The 14,826-nt window shown below is 41.2% G+C and overlaps 1 protein-coding gene across 1 annotated transcript; it reads right to left on the reverse strand.

Annotated features, from left to right (window-relative positions):
- Positions 1-6,903: 6,903 nt before the first annotated feature.
- Positions 6,904-14,501, reverse strand: pmp22b (peripheral myelin protein 22b). Its single transcript, XM_023993444.3, has 5 exons — positions 14,362-14,501; positions 13,594-13,685; positions 13,286-13,379; positions 8,646-8,786; positions 6,904-7,547 (listed from the first exon to the last, which is right to left on the reverse strand). Exons 2-5 carry the CDS (start codon positions 13,669-13,671, stop codon positions 7,387-7,389), a joined length of 474 nt encoding a protein of 157 aa, XP_023849212.1. The 5' UTR covers positions 13,672-13,685; positions 14,362-14,501; the 3' UTR covers positions 6,904-7,386.
- Between the last annotated feature and the right edge of the window lie 325 nt (positions 14,502-14,826).

Here is a 14,826-nt window from a genome sequence, read left to right on the forward strand (position 1 = left end):
ATTCAGTCACTCATGCACACACCTACACAGACATACACACATACCTTTAGAAAGTATGGACACCCACTTTACTTTTTACACATTTTGTTGTGTTACAGATTTTGTGTCACTGGCCTACACACATTAACCCATAATGTCAAAGTGGAATTATGTTTTTAGGATTTTTAACCCCTTTGTAATGGCAAGACTAAATATTTCAGGAGTAAAATTTAGCTTAACAAGTCATATAATAAGTTGAATGGACACAATATGTGCAATAATAGTGTTTAAGATGATTTTTGAATGAATAACTCATCTCTGTCCCCCACACATACATCAAAGAAGGGCACCTATTGCTGGATGGGTAAAAATAAAAAAAACAGACAGTGAATATCCCTTTGCGCATGGTAAAGTTATTAATTACACTTTGGATGGTGTATCAATACACCCAGTCACTACAAAGATACAGGCGTCCTTCCTAACTCAGTTGCCAGAGAGGAAGGAAACTGCTCAGGGATTTACCATGAGGCCAATGGAGACTTTAAAACAGTTAGTTTAATGGCTGTGATAGGAGAACTGAGGATGGATCAACAACTTTGTAGTTACTCCACAATACTAACCCAAATGACAGAGTGAAAAAGGAAGCCTGTACAGAATACAAATATTCCAAAGCACGCATCCTGTTTGCAATAAGGCACTAGTAAAACTGCAAAAATGTCCTGAATACAAAATACAAAGTACCGCTCTTCATATTTTCCTCTTCAAGGACTAGGGAGTTTTTATAGGCTAAAAAGAAACAGAATAGAGCTAAGCACAGGTAAAGTCTGAGAGGAAAACCGGATTCATGTCTGCTTTCCAACATGACAATAACCTAAAACACAAGGCCAAATATACACTGGAGTTAATTACCAAGACGACATTGAATGTTCCTGAGTTCCTGTGTGGACTAGTTACAATTTTGACTTAAATCTATAGCAACACTTGAACATACCTGTCTAGCAATGATCAACAACCAACTTGACAGAGCTTGAAGTATTTTTTAAAGAATAATGTGCAAATAATTGTAAAATCCAGGTGTGCAAAGCTTGTAGAGACTTACCCAGAAAGACTCACAGCTGTAATCATTGCCAAAGGTGATTCTAACAAGTATTGATTCATGGGTGTGAATACTTATGTAAATTTATATATTTATTAATTTTCAATACATCTGCAAAAATGTCTAAAAACATGTTTTCACTTTGTCATTATGTGTAGATGGTTAAAAAATACAAATATATGTAATCTATTTTGAATTCAGGCTGTAACAACAAAATGTGGAATTAGTCAAGGGGAATCATTTCTGAAGGCTTCAGCAATAGGGATTGAATAGACCCCTAAATGTGTTTCCTCTACTTCACTGGCAAGACATACTTTAATTGCATAATGTTTCGTGTTTAAAAGTACTCAAGCTGCCATGAAGTGCACAGGCATCATCATCTTCTTCTTCGCCAGTGTGTATAAAAAGAGATCTGGGTCGACAGGCAGCAGCTTCGTGTGATGGATGCCAACACACAGTGAGACAGCCCAGTGTCCTTGTTTTACCCACAGCTATGTGAAGTATGAGGGGAGGCAGTTGGGCAGAGTGACCTCCCAGGCCTCCAGCAGGAATCCAAGATGTTTCCAGGTGTCCTCTTTCATGGTTGGAAACTCACCCGTCATCACTTCGCTTTCAAACATTACATAGATCTACAAAAGTGAGCTGGTTCTGAACTGACAATTTCATTCGTGAACGAGAAGTGCCTCTGTTCTAAAGATGGGATTGCGATACTGTATGTTTTAAGTAGGGTTGCAAAATACTGGTAACTTAATCAATATCCACAGGTTTTCCAGAAATCCAAGTTGGTGGGACTTCTGGAATTATTAGGGAATAAGGAGTAAATCTAGGAATTTGTGGAAAGTTACCAGACATATTTCTTTTTTTTTTTTCTTTTTTTTTTAGGGGTGGATCAGCTTATTTTGCAACCCTAGTTGGAAGTCTAGATACTCAAACAGAATGTTGTTTATAAAAAAAGGGATTTTTTTTTACTCTATGCAGAAATATTTAGCCTTGTCCACAAGGCTGCAAAAAGAGGTGGTGGTAAGAAACATCCTTTATTGATGAGTTTAGAATTAGTCATATCAAAAGTAATTTGAGTTTAGCTCAGAACATGGCATTCTGTGCAGCTGTACATACAGAGATACATGAAGGTGCAGTCTTCATTAGAGAAACGTATCTTCTAACTGAACCCTTGTACAACAGTTAGCTAATGACCATCTAAACAGACATGAAATGACAGTGGTTTGGGTAGCTATACGGAATACAGACAGATGTAGGATCTTAAATTGAACAGTTTCTCACAGCAGGAAAATAATATTGCAGCAACAAGAAATTTGAATTATTGTGTGGATTATAATGAAAAATGAATGTAGACGTTGACATTTTAAAGCCGAAACTACAAACTTTAGAAGCATTTGTAAACCTTGAATACACTACACATTTGCATTTCCTGCTGTGCAAGAAATTTCCTGCAACTAAAGGGTGAACAAATGAAGATCCTACATCTGTATCTGTTTAGATTTGATTTTACTCCTGACAACTCAGCTTGTTTCTCTCTCACAAGATTGTATGTTTTTGGCAGGACCATATGAAAGATTGTAGCTACATAGCTAATTCTCACCTACAGTTTAAGATGGACAAATTCTCACCAACAGTGATCATACTGTGTCTTATCTGAGTCCTCTTGTCTCTCTCTGTCTCTCTCTCTCACTGTGCTGATGACAGCATTGTGTACTGGGCAGTTTGCTGACAGACCAACAAAAAGGTGTAATGGGTTCGCACTCAAAAGGATGTAGCATAATGCTTACTTCATTAATCACTTTTTAAAAATGATTTTCACTGCATCAGGGATAGCGTACACAGACATTTCGGCTTTACAGCCTTCTTCAGTGTGTAAAGCTGTAAAGCCAAAACGTCTGTGTACGCTATCCCCGATCCAGTGAATTTTTTAAATAATAATAATAATGAAGTAAGCTTTATGCGATATCTTTTTGATTGCGAACCCGGTATACCTTTTTGTTTGTCTGAATTTGCGGGTTTTACGCATCAGCCAAGCTTCTGGGAGAGCGCGATGGTTCTCTTGACAGGTTGCTGACAGAGAAACACTATCTTCATACCAAGGAAGACTGCATCGCCGGGTCGCCCATGATGCCTTAGTACCACCATGTTAAACACTAGTCACATAGCTGCTGCTGCTGCTGCAGTCACACGACCAGGTACCTTAAGTTACAGTAGCCCACATGCTACAGACAGACTGCCCCGGAATGGGCACAGAAGGTGTGTTTAAACCAGTGACATGAAGCACATACTGTATGAAGCACATGTTAAATAAGGAGATGTACAGAAAATATATGTCTGAGTTGGTGTATGCAGAGCTAGGGCTGGATTCAATCAGTAGTGCTGAAGATCTGCGCTACAGCGCAATATACAGTGCATTCAGAAAGTATTCAGGCCCTTGACTTTTTCCACATTTTGGTTATGTTACAGCCTTATTCTAAAATGTATTAAATACATTTTTTACTCATCAATCTACACAAAATATGCCATTATGACGAAGTGAAACAAGTTTTTAGAAATGTTTGCAAAAAATAAAAAAACTGAAATACCTTATTTACATAAGTATTCAGACCCTTTGCTATGAGACTCTAAATTGAGCTCAGGTGCATCCTGTTTCCATTGATCAGCCTTGAGATGTTTCTACAACTTGATTGGAGTCCACCTGTGGTAAATTAAATGTATTGACATGATTTGAAAAGGCACACACCTGTCTATATAAGGTCCCACAGTTGACAGTGCATGTCATAGCAAAAACCAAGCCATGAAGTCGAAGGAATTGTCCGTAAAGCTCAGAGACAGGACTGTGTCGAGAAACAGATCTGGGGAATGGTACCAAACAATTTCTGCAGCATTGAAGTTCCCAAGAACACACTGGCCTCCATCATTCTTAAATGGAAGAAATTTGGAACCACCAAGACTCATCCTAGAGCTGGCCGCCTGGCCAAACTGAGCAATCGGGGGAGAAGGGCCTTGGTCAGGGAGGTGACCAAGAAGCCGATGGTCACTCTGACAGAGCTTCAGAGTTCCTCTGTGGAGATGGAAGAACCTTCCAGAAGCACAACCATCTCTCTCTGCAGCACTCCACAAATCAGGCCTTTATGGTAGAGTTGCCAGACGGAAGCCACTCCTCAGTAAAAGACACATGACAGCCCGCTTGGAATTTGCCAAAAGGCACCTAAAGTACTCTCAGACCACGAGAAACAAGATTCTCTGGTCTGATGAAACCAAGATTGAACTATTTTGCCTGAATGCCAAGCATCACATCTGGAGGAAACCTGGCACCAGGGATGTTTTTCAGCGGCAGGGACTAGAGGACTAGTCAGGATCGAGGGAAAGATGAACGGAGCAAAGTACAGAGAGATCCTTCATGAAAACCTGCTCCAGAGCTCTCAGGACCTCAGAGTGTGGCGAAAGTTCACCTTCCAACAGGACAACGATCCTAAGTTCACAGCCAAGACAATGCAGGAGTGGCTTCAGAACAAGTCTCTGAATGTCCTTGAGTGTCTCAGCCAGAGCCTGGACTTCAATCCGATCTAACATCTCTGGAGAGACCTGAAAATAGCTGTGCAGAGACACTCCCCATCCAACCTGACAGAGCTTGAGAGGATCTGCAGAGAAGAATGGGAGAAACTCCCCAAATACAGGTGTGCCAAGCTTGTAGCATCATACCCAAGAAGACTCGTGGCTGTAATCATTGGCAAAGGTGCTTCAACAAAGTACTGAGTAAAGGGTCTGAATACCTATGTAAATGTCATATTTCAGTTTTTGCTTTGTCATTATGGGGTATTGTGTGTAGATGGATGAAATATATTTTTTTTATATAATTTAGTAAGGATAATATAGTAAGGATGTAACGTAACAAAATGTGGAAAAAGTCAAGGGGTCTGAATAATTTCCGAATCCACTGCACATTTAAAGGCAATGTTCCCGCACAGACTGCATTCACAGTAAATGCTGCATATGTCGGCTCAATAGGGAAGTACCTTTAAATTTAAAGCGCGCTATAGCGCTGGACTTCGGCAATACAGATTGAATCGAGCCCCTAGTGCAGGTATCATTACATCATGGCCACAGAAAGAGGGAGAACTCAGAATTTGCATTCTCTTTAATAGCACACAGTTATCTCAGACCAACCAGATACAGTTAACATTGGCAGGGATTCCACTTTACACTCTTTCATGTACTGCACCTTTCACTTCAGTAGTTTACCATAACTTCAAGGCAGACAATAGACTTAAACAACATAGCTATTAACATTGTATTTGGCTAAATAGTTATAGAGTTCAACATTATGCAATGTATTGGATATAGGTCTAATGGGGTTAGTGTTAGTTTTATTCTGAGGAAGAATACACAACCTACAGTATGAGTACTGAAATATACAAATCCCCGTAGGTAGGAGCTGTTTTCAATTTGGTTGGTTTTATTGAATCAGTCTGCATACTAGATAGTCATAGATATATTATTAATATCATGTTAACAATGTTTTCCCCAAAAATAAAGAAGTTGCATTCATCAGGGTGGCAGTGACTGCAGCTTGTCAAACTTCAAGTATGTGAAACAGAACATTTGTATGCAAACAGAACATACCTGCAAACCTCACTGTCCATTTTCTCCCACATGACAAAGCCAATACTAAAAGTAATGTCCTCTATTCTGCCTTGATCAGGTTTGAGTAGGCGGCCTCAGAGCTTGACCTTTAGTATTGAAATAGCTCTATAAAATGTTAGATATAAAAACTTTAAATCAATTTGGATCTGGCTACAATGCCCCACTAGTTGTTACAGTACTCCGCCCAAGAGAAAGGTTCTAGTGTGTTTACTGGTCGTACATATGCTATAAACACAAACACAACAAATCAACATGGCCTTACAACAAAGAGAGAAAAGACAACATAGATCTTAGTCATTGCTAATGTCATTTAGCTCACATTCTCCATCCTTGAACTTGTCTAAAACAGTTTAAGTAATGCAAATGGAACATTGGCAGGATCTTCTAATACTGACATTCCAAATGGCACTCCAACAAAATAAACTAACGCTACATCACTCAACACTCCTTGTAGCCGAACAATCAAAGCTGATTGTTTCAAAGCTTTTATTTAGACAAATCAAAATGGAATAGCCTTCTCTATACACATAAGCAGTTAGGCACATGGACATTACAATGGAGTCTACTTCTCACCCTGATGTCCTAGTTACTTCTTGGCATAAGTCAAGTCATTTGACTGTAAATGATCGCAAAATGGCTATCAGTAATAGGAATGGTAAATACATAGCACCATCTTTGTTGAAAATAAAAAATAGAAAAATAATGTTGAAACATTTTACAAACAGAAATAACCAAACCAACATTTGAATGGTTAAAGACATGCTCCGGACCTTTGGCAACTACTAAGTATTTCTTTTAAATCTCCCTCTTTGGGCTGGATGTGTCAATGTGTAGTTCAGAATTACCGTCTTACCTCAATTAGCCACGAAATCCCTAGTTTGAAAGCAATTTTTTCTTAATGCTGTGCTTTGCCATTTTTCCTAGAATTTGTCCCATTTGAGCCAGCCCCCTAGCAATTTTAGTTCAACCAATGAGCTTCAGCTCCTCACCATATTTGTGACAACTAGGAAGAGGCACACACAGCAGAGCATGAGAGGGAGCAGTGACATTGGGCACGTGTCGTAGTACGCAATTTTCGAGGGCCACTTTTGGATCGTGAGCTCTACTTTTAAAACTACTGGCTAAAAAGTATACAAAGTACTGGAGAATCCCTTTAACAACCATAATTTGGATGTTACCACTTTTAGTTTTTGTAAAGCAAGCTCAGTTACACATTCTTTCTAGTTCTATATTTTATACATGCACTTTGGTTAAAATAGTTCAAAACTTTTTTTATTCTTACATTTTTGGTGGGTTACATAGAGAGAAACAAACAGCGCCTAATTATAAACAAATATTTAGGCACTTTATCAGCTAAAATGAAGCTCATACGAATATTTTTGTCAACGGAGCAACACGACAATACTATGTACATACACGTAAAATGTGTTATAAATAGGTTTTAAACCATAGATACTACAGTATATACATTTGACAGTATTGGTTGTTTCATTATGTCATTTTTGGTGGTTGTGTTTTTGGTGTTACCCCTAGGGTGCGGTGCAGACCTAGGTGAAGCAGCCTTGTGACCCAGTGAGGTATACAGGTCCTCAAGCTTTTGAGTTTAGTCTCCTAGGGGTGATTGTTAATGCTGAGGGCGGGGTGGAGGTTAGGGGACACGGGCCTCATTCCCGTTTTCTCAAGATGACGTAGATGAGTCCGCTGATCAGGGCCAGAGGGAAGGCCACCCAGGCCAGGATATAAGCCCAGCCGAAGGCCTCCGATGCTGGCACCCAGTCCGGACTCATCACTGTGTAGATCACTGCTCCACTCATCACAAACAGACCTGGAGAGGATGAGAGGAAATGTTTACATACAATAGAGTGAATTCCATTTGATCTTGAAGATCAAATTGTTGTGTCATGTCATCACAATCTGTGCTTTATTTAATGTGTCCTACTATGAACCCTGCTGGGCAGCATTGGGGGAGATGGTGGCTATTTAACCATAAACAGGCCTCTGTCACTTCCTCATCTAGAACCTTGGCCTACTTCCAAGTTCCCCAGCCCTGCCCACTGAACAAGCATGTCATGGCTTTGTCTCTTTGTGGATGTTGTTCACCCCCTACATTGCCTGTCTTGACATTTCCACTTGTGTCATTGTCTCTGTGCCCACTGGCACAGCCTACAGTGCCAACCTGGGAGGTTTGACATTGGCAGCCCTTTGACACAATAGACTAGAAGAAGTGTCTATCCATAGCCAAAGGGCACAGAATACAATAAACAAGGGATAAACCCCTATTGTAGCAACGGGTTCATGGAGGGACCCTGGAGTAGAGGCGTGGCTGTAAAATATATCTTAGTCACCCGTTAGACTAAATGTCATTCCAGTTCATCTGTTCTGTTGTATTGTCATTACATGCTAAGGTTGAACACTGGTGGTTTTGTAGTTTCAATGAAGCTAACAAAGGAGTTTGAGTTCTTCAAGAGCATATAAAAATTCCAAAGTCCGAATAGTTACCACTATATGTAATCAGCAATGATAAACATATTAGAATATGTGACATGCATTCAAGGAACATTTTAATTTGCAATGTACAAATTTGAACAGGAATGACATTTATGCTAAAGTGTGAACAAAAATAATTATCTGAAAGCTATGCCTCCAATAAGCCACACCTCAATCTGATAGGCTGTCACCTCTACAATAAAGGTTAAGAATTGAACCCCTCCAATCACATAAAGGTTCTGGTTTGAACATTTACACAGGGGTTCCTCAAATAACCTTTTCAGAGGGGTTGCTTGAGGAACATTTTTCAAGTGGAAAGGTTCCGCCAGGGGGGCAACCCAAAAGGTTCTTCCAGGCACATATACTTCGAAGAGTGTAGTGTAAACTTCTGAATGTGTCCGTTTCAGTTGTGTTTCTGGACAAAATGGCTACTCACTGGCAAGGATCTGGAAGACTCCAGTGACAAAGAAGCGTCCTCCCTTCTGGAGGGTGAAGAGCTGACAGAAGAACAGGAAGAGAGAGATGAAGCTGAAGATGATGGACAGGATCATCAGGGCCTGCACTGCCTGGATCCACTCTGTAGGGAAGAGAGAGGGAGCTTGTCAGTCAATTATAGATAATAATATATGACATTTAGCAGATTATTTTATCCAAAGTGGACTTCTTTTTTTTTTCTTATTATGGTTGGTCCCAGACCCACTATCCTGGTGTTGCAAGAGACATGCTCTACCAACTGAGCTACAGAGGACCACACAGGATACATGGCTATACAGCACATGGACCCATAAGACTCACTTCTAGAAATCAACCTCACTTTTTATACACAACATGGTAAACGAATCATGCCGAGGTCGCAACACTAAAGCAACCACTTATGAGAATGAAACTCAAAATTGTTGATCAGCTAAATATTGGTCTGGCCAGACAGGGAATGAGTCTTGTTTAGTTACCTGGAATCCTTAATGGATTTACAATAATGGTACCTACATAGATATTCTGTTCCTGAAAGCATTGTAGCGTACTCAGTAATACACACAGGCCCCTAACACTTTGTGTAACATATTGATCCTCTGGCTACCTACCACTGTTCCAAGGCCAGCTTACTACAGTACAGAAAGCCCTGTTAACCCATTATAGTAACCTATATTGACAGCCAGGGAATTTGAGACATAGCCCCCCCACCAATCTGTGTGTGTTAGTGCTGTGGTTGTAGCGCTATCTACGTCTGGAATGCCTGGACTTCCAAGGGGGTCTATTTCTTGTCTGAGGGTCATGCATGCAACCTGCATCCACTCAGGTTTCCTAAGCCAGCCATCCCTCTCTCTCTCTCATCTCATGTTTAGCTGTGTCTGCTACAGTCCCCTTTTGGTGGCTAATGCTACCCAAACAAACAAAAAAAGTTATACAGAGCCAAACAGAACTGCACGCTCTCATAGGATACTAAAGACACTGGACCTTAGTCAAGTAGGAAGAGAAGGTTCCAGTCTCAGTATTTGAGTCTGTCAGGTACCAAACTTACTGTGCATGCTTGTTTTTACAGGTATTTAATTAATCATGAATCCAGTGGTTTTTGAGGCCCTGCTCAGGCTGCTTTAGCATCACTAAATTGGTTAAGCAACCTTAATGAATGACTGTAGCTAAGAAGTAGATGCGTAAATAATGTTGAAGTAAGGAGACAGTTGGCTTTGTGGCGACCTTGCGTGACCACACAAACAAACATCAGCAAAAGTACTCAGTCTGCAAACACATTACTAATTCATAACAGTTTCTTCAGTTGATATCCATTTGTAGATGGTTTCTAAATCTCCCATGATGCACCTGTAGTTTTCCAGTAAACTAATACATCTTTTCATGAGAGGTTTGGGGAAATGACAACAGGGTTTAATGGATTCGATGAGGCCATCAAAGAGTCACGTTACCCAGAAAGACAATTATGTCTGTCCCCATGCTGCACTCACCCCAGAGCAGAGCACACTAGACAGGAGATATGGCAGAGGAAATTGCCAACACTATTATCGAACCCATCCACTGTACAGCAATATGACAAACACTATTTATATCCACGAAAGCATTACACAAAACCAATACAAACAGCTCTCATAATAACGAGAATACTGGAATGTATATGTAATGACATGCAATAACTCCATGTATAGGCCTAAACATGATAGGTTACATTATCCTTGGTTGTTCTGCTCTATATTAGGGCTCTATAAATATCTCCATCTATACTGTTGATAAACAGACAGGTTCTCTTCTTTCCTCTCTTCAGGGCTGCCTGTCTGGTACCAGAAGGCTGTGACGTTGTGGCATGGGGGATTTTCTGGTGTGAGATGTGGTCCTCTGGGGACAGAATAGCTACCATAATAACGCTCGTTGTGCTTGTGTCTACGGGTATTGCCATTATATGCGCCATGGGTATACCTGTACAACAATATGTTATACTGTAGTCTATACTCTACAATGTATATAAAATATACAGACAAAGATTTCACAGAAAAGTCCAAACAGGAAAATGAAGAATTGTTCTTGGTTTGTTGAGTCCTGACTATCAAAGCTTCATATAAAAGATTAATGTGCCAGCTTGTGGCTACAGTAGAGATCATACCAGCTGCTGTGTGTCCATGTAATAACTAACATACAGGAAGGCGCAACCCTAGTGTGGACTTTGCTTAACTCTAATTTGTGATACAAACTAAGACTGGATTCCCATTTCAGGGGCAAAGGCAGGTCAAGTGCAAACAAGATGGACAAAACAAACCAATCCCCATGTGGAATACAAAACTACGCATAACTACATAACTTAACTCCTAATAGCAAAATTAAAAATAAAAGGCCACCCAGTGGGTGTGACCTTCGGACGTGCCTCCACCACCATCCCGCCCTCTCAGTATACTGAGCCTCATGTTACTCAGTATGCTCTGTCCTCATGTTTATCTCTCCCAGTCCAGGCATGCCAGATGTACTGATTGCTCAGTAAAGTACTCCAGGGGCCTTTGAGCACTACTGATTGACTGGGCCGGGCCCCGTGCACTTGAGTACAGACTCCACTATCTTCCCCTCGATCCCTCCCTCCTCACAGAACACAAACACACGTGCCTCCTTACACAAACACAGTATGTCAATCAGTGGTGTAATGAAAGCAAATCAAACAAACAAGCTGTTCCATGAATCCACCTGGCAGAGGGGGAGAGAGCGAGAGAAAGACAGAGAGCGAGCATGTTGGCTTCAGCCTGCTGTTGGCTCTACTGCCTGTCTCATTGACAACACACACCGGGGCCCAAGACCCACCCGCACATTCTAGACACATGACATCACCAGGCAGCTAGCTACGGCCTGATGGGCTCGAAGCTACTGCAGTTAGCACTGTGGTACTGGGTCTAAGGCAATTGAACACAAGTTCTATAGTATTACAGTGCCTCTAGAATCATGTTTCTGGAAATTGTAAGATATTCTATTGCAAATGCACACACAAAAGTATGTGGACACGTCTTCAAATTAGTGGATTCGGCTATTTCAGACACACCCGTTGCTGACAGGTGTATAAAAATCGAGCACACAACCATGCAATCTCCATAGACAAACATTGTCAGTAGAATGGCCTTACTGAAGAGCTCAGTGACTTTCAATGTGGCACAGAAAAATTTCTGCCCTGCTAGAGCTGACCCGGTCAAATGTAAGTGCTGTTATTACAAGTAGCGTGTAAAAATCTTCTGTCCTCAGTTGCAACACTTACTATCGAGTTCCAAACTGCCTCTGGAAGCAACGTCAGCACAAGAACTGTTCGTCGAGAGCTTTATGAAATGGGTTTCCATGGCCGAACAGCCGCACACAAGCCTAAGATCACCATGCCAAGCATCAGCTGGAGTGGGGTAAAGCTCACCACCATTGGACTCTGGAGCAGTGGAAACATGTTCTCTGGAGTGATGAATCACGCTTCACCATCTGGCAGTCCGACGGACAAATCTGGGTTTGGCGGATGCCAGGAGAACACTACCTACCCGAATGCATTGTGCCAACTGTAAAGTTTGGTGGAGGAGGAATAATGGTCTGGGGCTATTTCTCATGGTTCGGGCTAGGCCCCTTAGTTCCAATGAAGGGAAATCGTAAAGCTGCAGCATACAATGACATTCTAGTCGATTCTGAGCTTCCAACTGTGGCAACAGTTTGGGGAAGGCCCTTTCCTGTTTCATGACAATGCACAAAGCGAGGTCCATACAGCATATTAATGCCCATGATTTTGGAATGAGGTGTTTGACAAACAGGTGTTAACATACTTTTGGTCATGTAATGTACATTCATAACTTCTCATTTAATATGGTCTAGTTGCAATCTTTGTGCAGTCTTACCCTCCAACCACTGTTGGCTTTGGTCTAAATCTGTCTCAGACAAACACAGCTGCTAGATCTCTCGTTTTGTTAATGATCTCGCTGTACACACAATCTGATACATGGGCGTGACCAGGGTTGTCAGCGCACTATGTCCTACATGGGGTGGTCCAAGGCCTCCCTGTCTGCCACACACCCCTCCCCAGAGCTAACCCTTGAAATTTCCTACAAAGTCCCACCCTAAAACTTCATCCCACCACTACGGCCTCCCAAACATGCAGCCTGAATATGGACATCACACCATGACTATTTATACAGAGGAGAGCCTATGACCAGGGCAAACTCTAGGTTCACATCTTCACCCCTTGATGGCAGTAGAGTCACAGTGGCGCCTGACACGCCCTTCAGGGGCACGGTAAACTAGAGAGTGAATGGGTGGGCTTTCAGGGATTAAGCCAGTTATAGTTAATCACAGTTCAGGTCTTCCCATGTCTTACTGTCTACTGATCTTTCAGTCAACCAACAGTGCTGAACTTATTCTCAAGACACACCTCAGAAGAATCGACACCCAGCTTGATGTCAAATGCACAAACAGACTACTCAATTTACAGGGTCAAGAAATACATGTCTACAGTATATTCTTTCAAAATAAGTTTACTATTGGACAAGAGGTTGCATCATCAGCATCATGCAGAATGGAAAAAAAACAAGCCACAGATGTACAAAGTCAGTCTGTACTGCATCCTACCTCCAGTGTAGGCTGGGTCACAGTGGTATCCTCCATTGGTTGTAGAGCAGTTATTCCAGAGGTCGGAGCTGCTAGTGGACCCTGTCGTCCAGGCCTAGAAGATAAACACAGTATTGCTATTAACAAGAGAACACTGCAGCCTGATAGAAAACACCTTTACAGATAGCAGAGATGTCAATGCTTTAAAACAAACTACTGATTTTTATATGTATATAAAAAAATAAATTGTTTGGAATGATTATCATAAATGAGATATCAATAATACGTTGCTTTATCAGATCATTCATTGATAACGATGGTTTACTTACGCTGACAATCGTTGACACAAACAGGAGGACTAGGGCTGCGGCGTGCAGGATGACAATTCCCAGTAGAAGGAGCAGCATCTTGCCAGAAGAAGCTAAATGATAAAAGGAAGGGACACCGTTAGTTTGTGAATGTCTCAGTCTCTCTCCAGTTCTGTGGGACTGGGACATGGGTGTGTCACTGCAGGATTTGCAGTACCCGTTCTGAACTCAGAACAGCGCCTACACCAAAACTTTATCAGCACCGTGGAATGTCTATCAGCAGAGTTCTAAAAGAGACAATATTAATGTCCTCCTTATATTCAACTTGTAATAAGCTGAAGATATGTGCATACTACCTACACTATTTTTAGTGTGGCCTGTCCTTACTAAAAATGTATAAAAAAAGGCAGTCTAGATAAGAACAGACCACCTTTCACACAACACCGCAGATTCAGTCAGTAGAGACAATGTTTGTATTGGTTGCATCCATATTATCAATAAGTGCGCATGAATTATAAACAAACAATTCTACTCCAACTATCTAGCAAAATTTTTAAATGTCACATAATATAACGGAAAAAGCTATTGTATGTCGACACACTGATAGTCGATAAGTAAAATAAAGACAACCATCTGTCAACCACGTTATGGGTGTTAAAGGTACTAGAAAAATAAACCAAGCCGCTCCCCTGAAAGCCCGCTTGGTGTTGGTGTTCCGTGCGTACCACATATTCCATGCGCATTAATCTAGCGAATAAATAACCACAACTGGAAGAAAAGTCAACTTACTTAATGCGACTGCGGAGTGACTATAATTTCACAGAAATGGTTTTCAGCCGAAAATCGCAAAAAGCAAGTTTCCCAAAGAGTCCAAAAACTGTAGTCCACAGGTCACAAGTCCTTCTGGCTAGATTGACGTCAGTGGCAGCGCTGCAGTTATAAAGTATCTCATTATGGAAGAACAACGCCCATCGGCGCGTCGCTACGTCAGGGAGTGCCCGACGGCTAGGATTCCTGATATCCTTAGAAGACTCGGTGCCTATTTACGCAGCAGGAAAGCCGCTTGTAAGTTACTCACTTTGTGTACTTTAAAATAAGTGATTTCATGACACATTGTTTGTTTATCCTGAATACCATGAACAACACATGTATTTATTAATCTCTCTGGATAGAATTCCAAAGACATGATAATTCCTCTCATGTTGAAACTGAGAGGGGGTCAGGGTGGATGTACCATGTACAGTATGCTGTATA

This window comes from Salvelinus sp. IW2-2015, linkage group LG8, assembly GCF_002910315.2.
Source record: "Salvelinus sp. IW2-2015 linkage group LG8, ASM291031v2, whole genome shotgun sequence".
NCBI classification, from domain to species: domain Eukaryota; kingdom Metazoa; phylum Chordata; class Actinopteri; order Salmoniformes; family Salmonidae; genus Salvelinus; species Salvelinus sp. IW2-2015.

What these genes read in the sequence shown, in the direction of transcription:
- pmp22b (XM_023993444.3), bottom strand. Translation starts at nt 13,671, where the DNA reads ATGCTGCTCCTTCTACTGGGAATTGTCATCCTGCACGCCGCAGCCCTA. An exon ending in TGACCCAGCCTACACTGGAG is followed by an intron (nt 8,787 to 13,285) that starts GTAGGATGCAGT and finishes TCTTCCCTACAG; the next exon opens with AGTGGATCCAGGCAGTGCAG. An exon ending in AGTCTTCCAGATCCTTGCCA is followed by an intron (nt 7,548 to 8,645) that starts GTGAGTAGCCAT and finishes CATCCTCTCCAG; the next exon opens with GTCTGTTTGTGATGAGTGGA.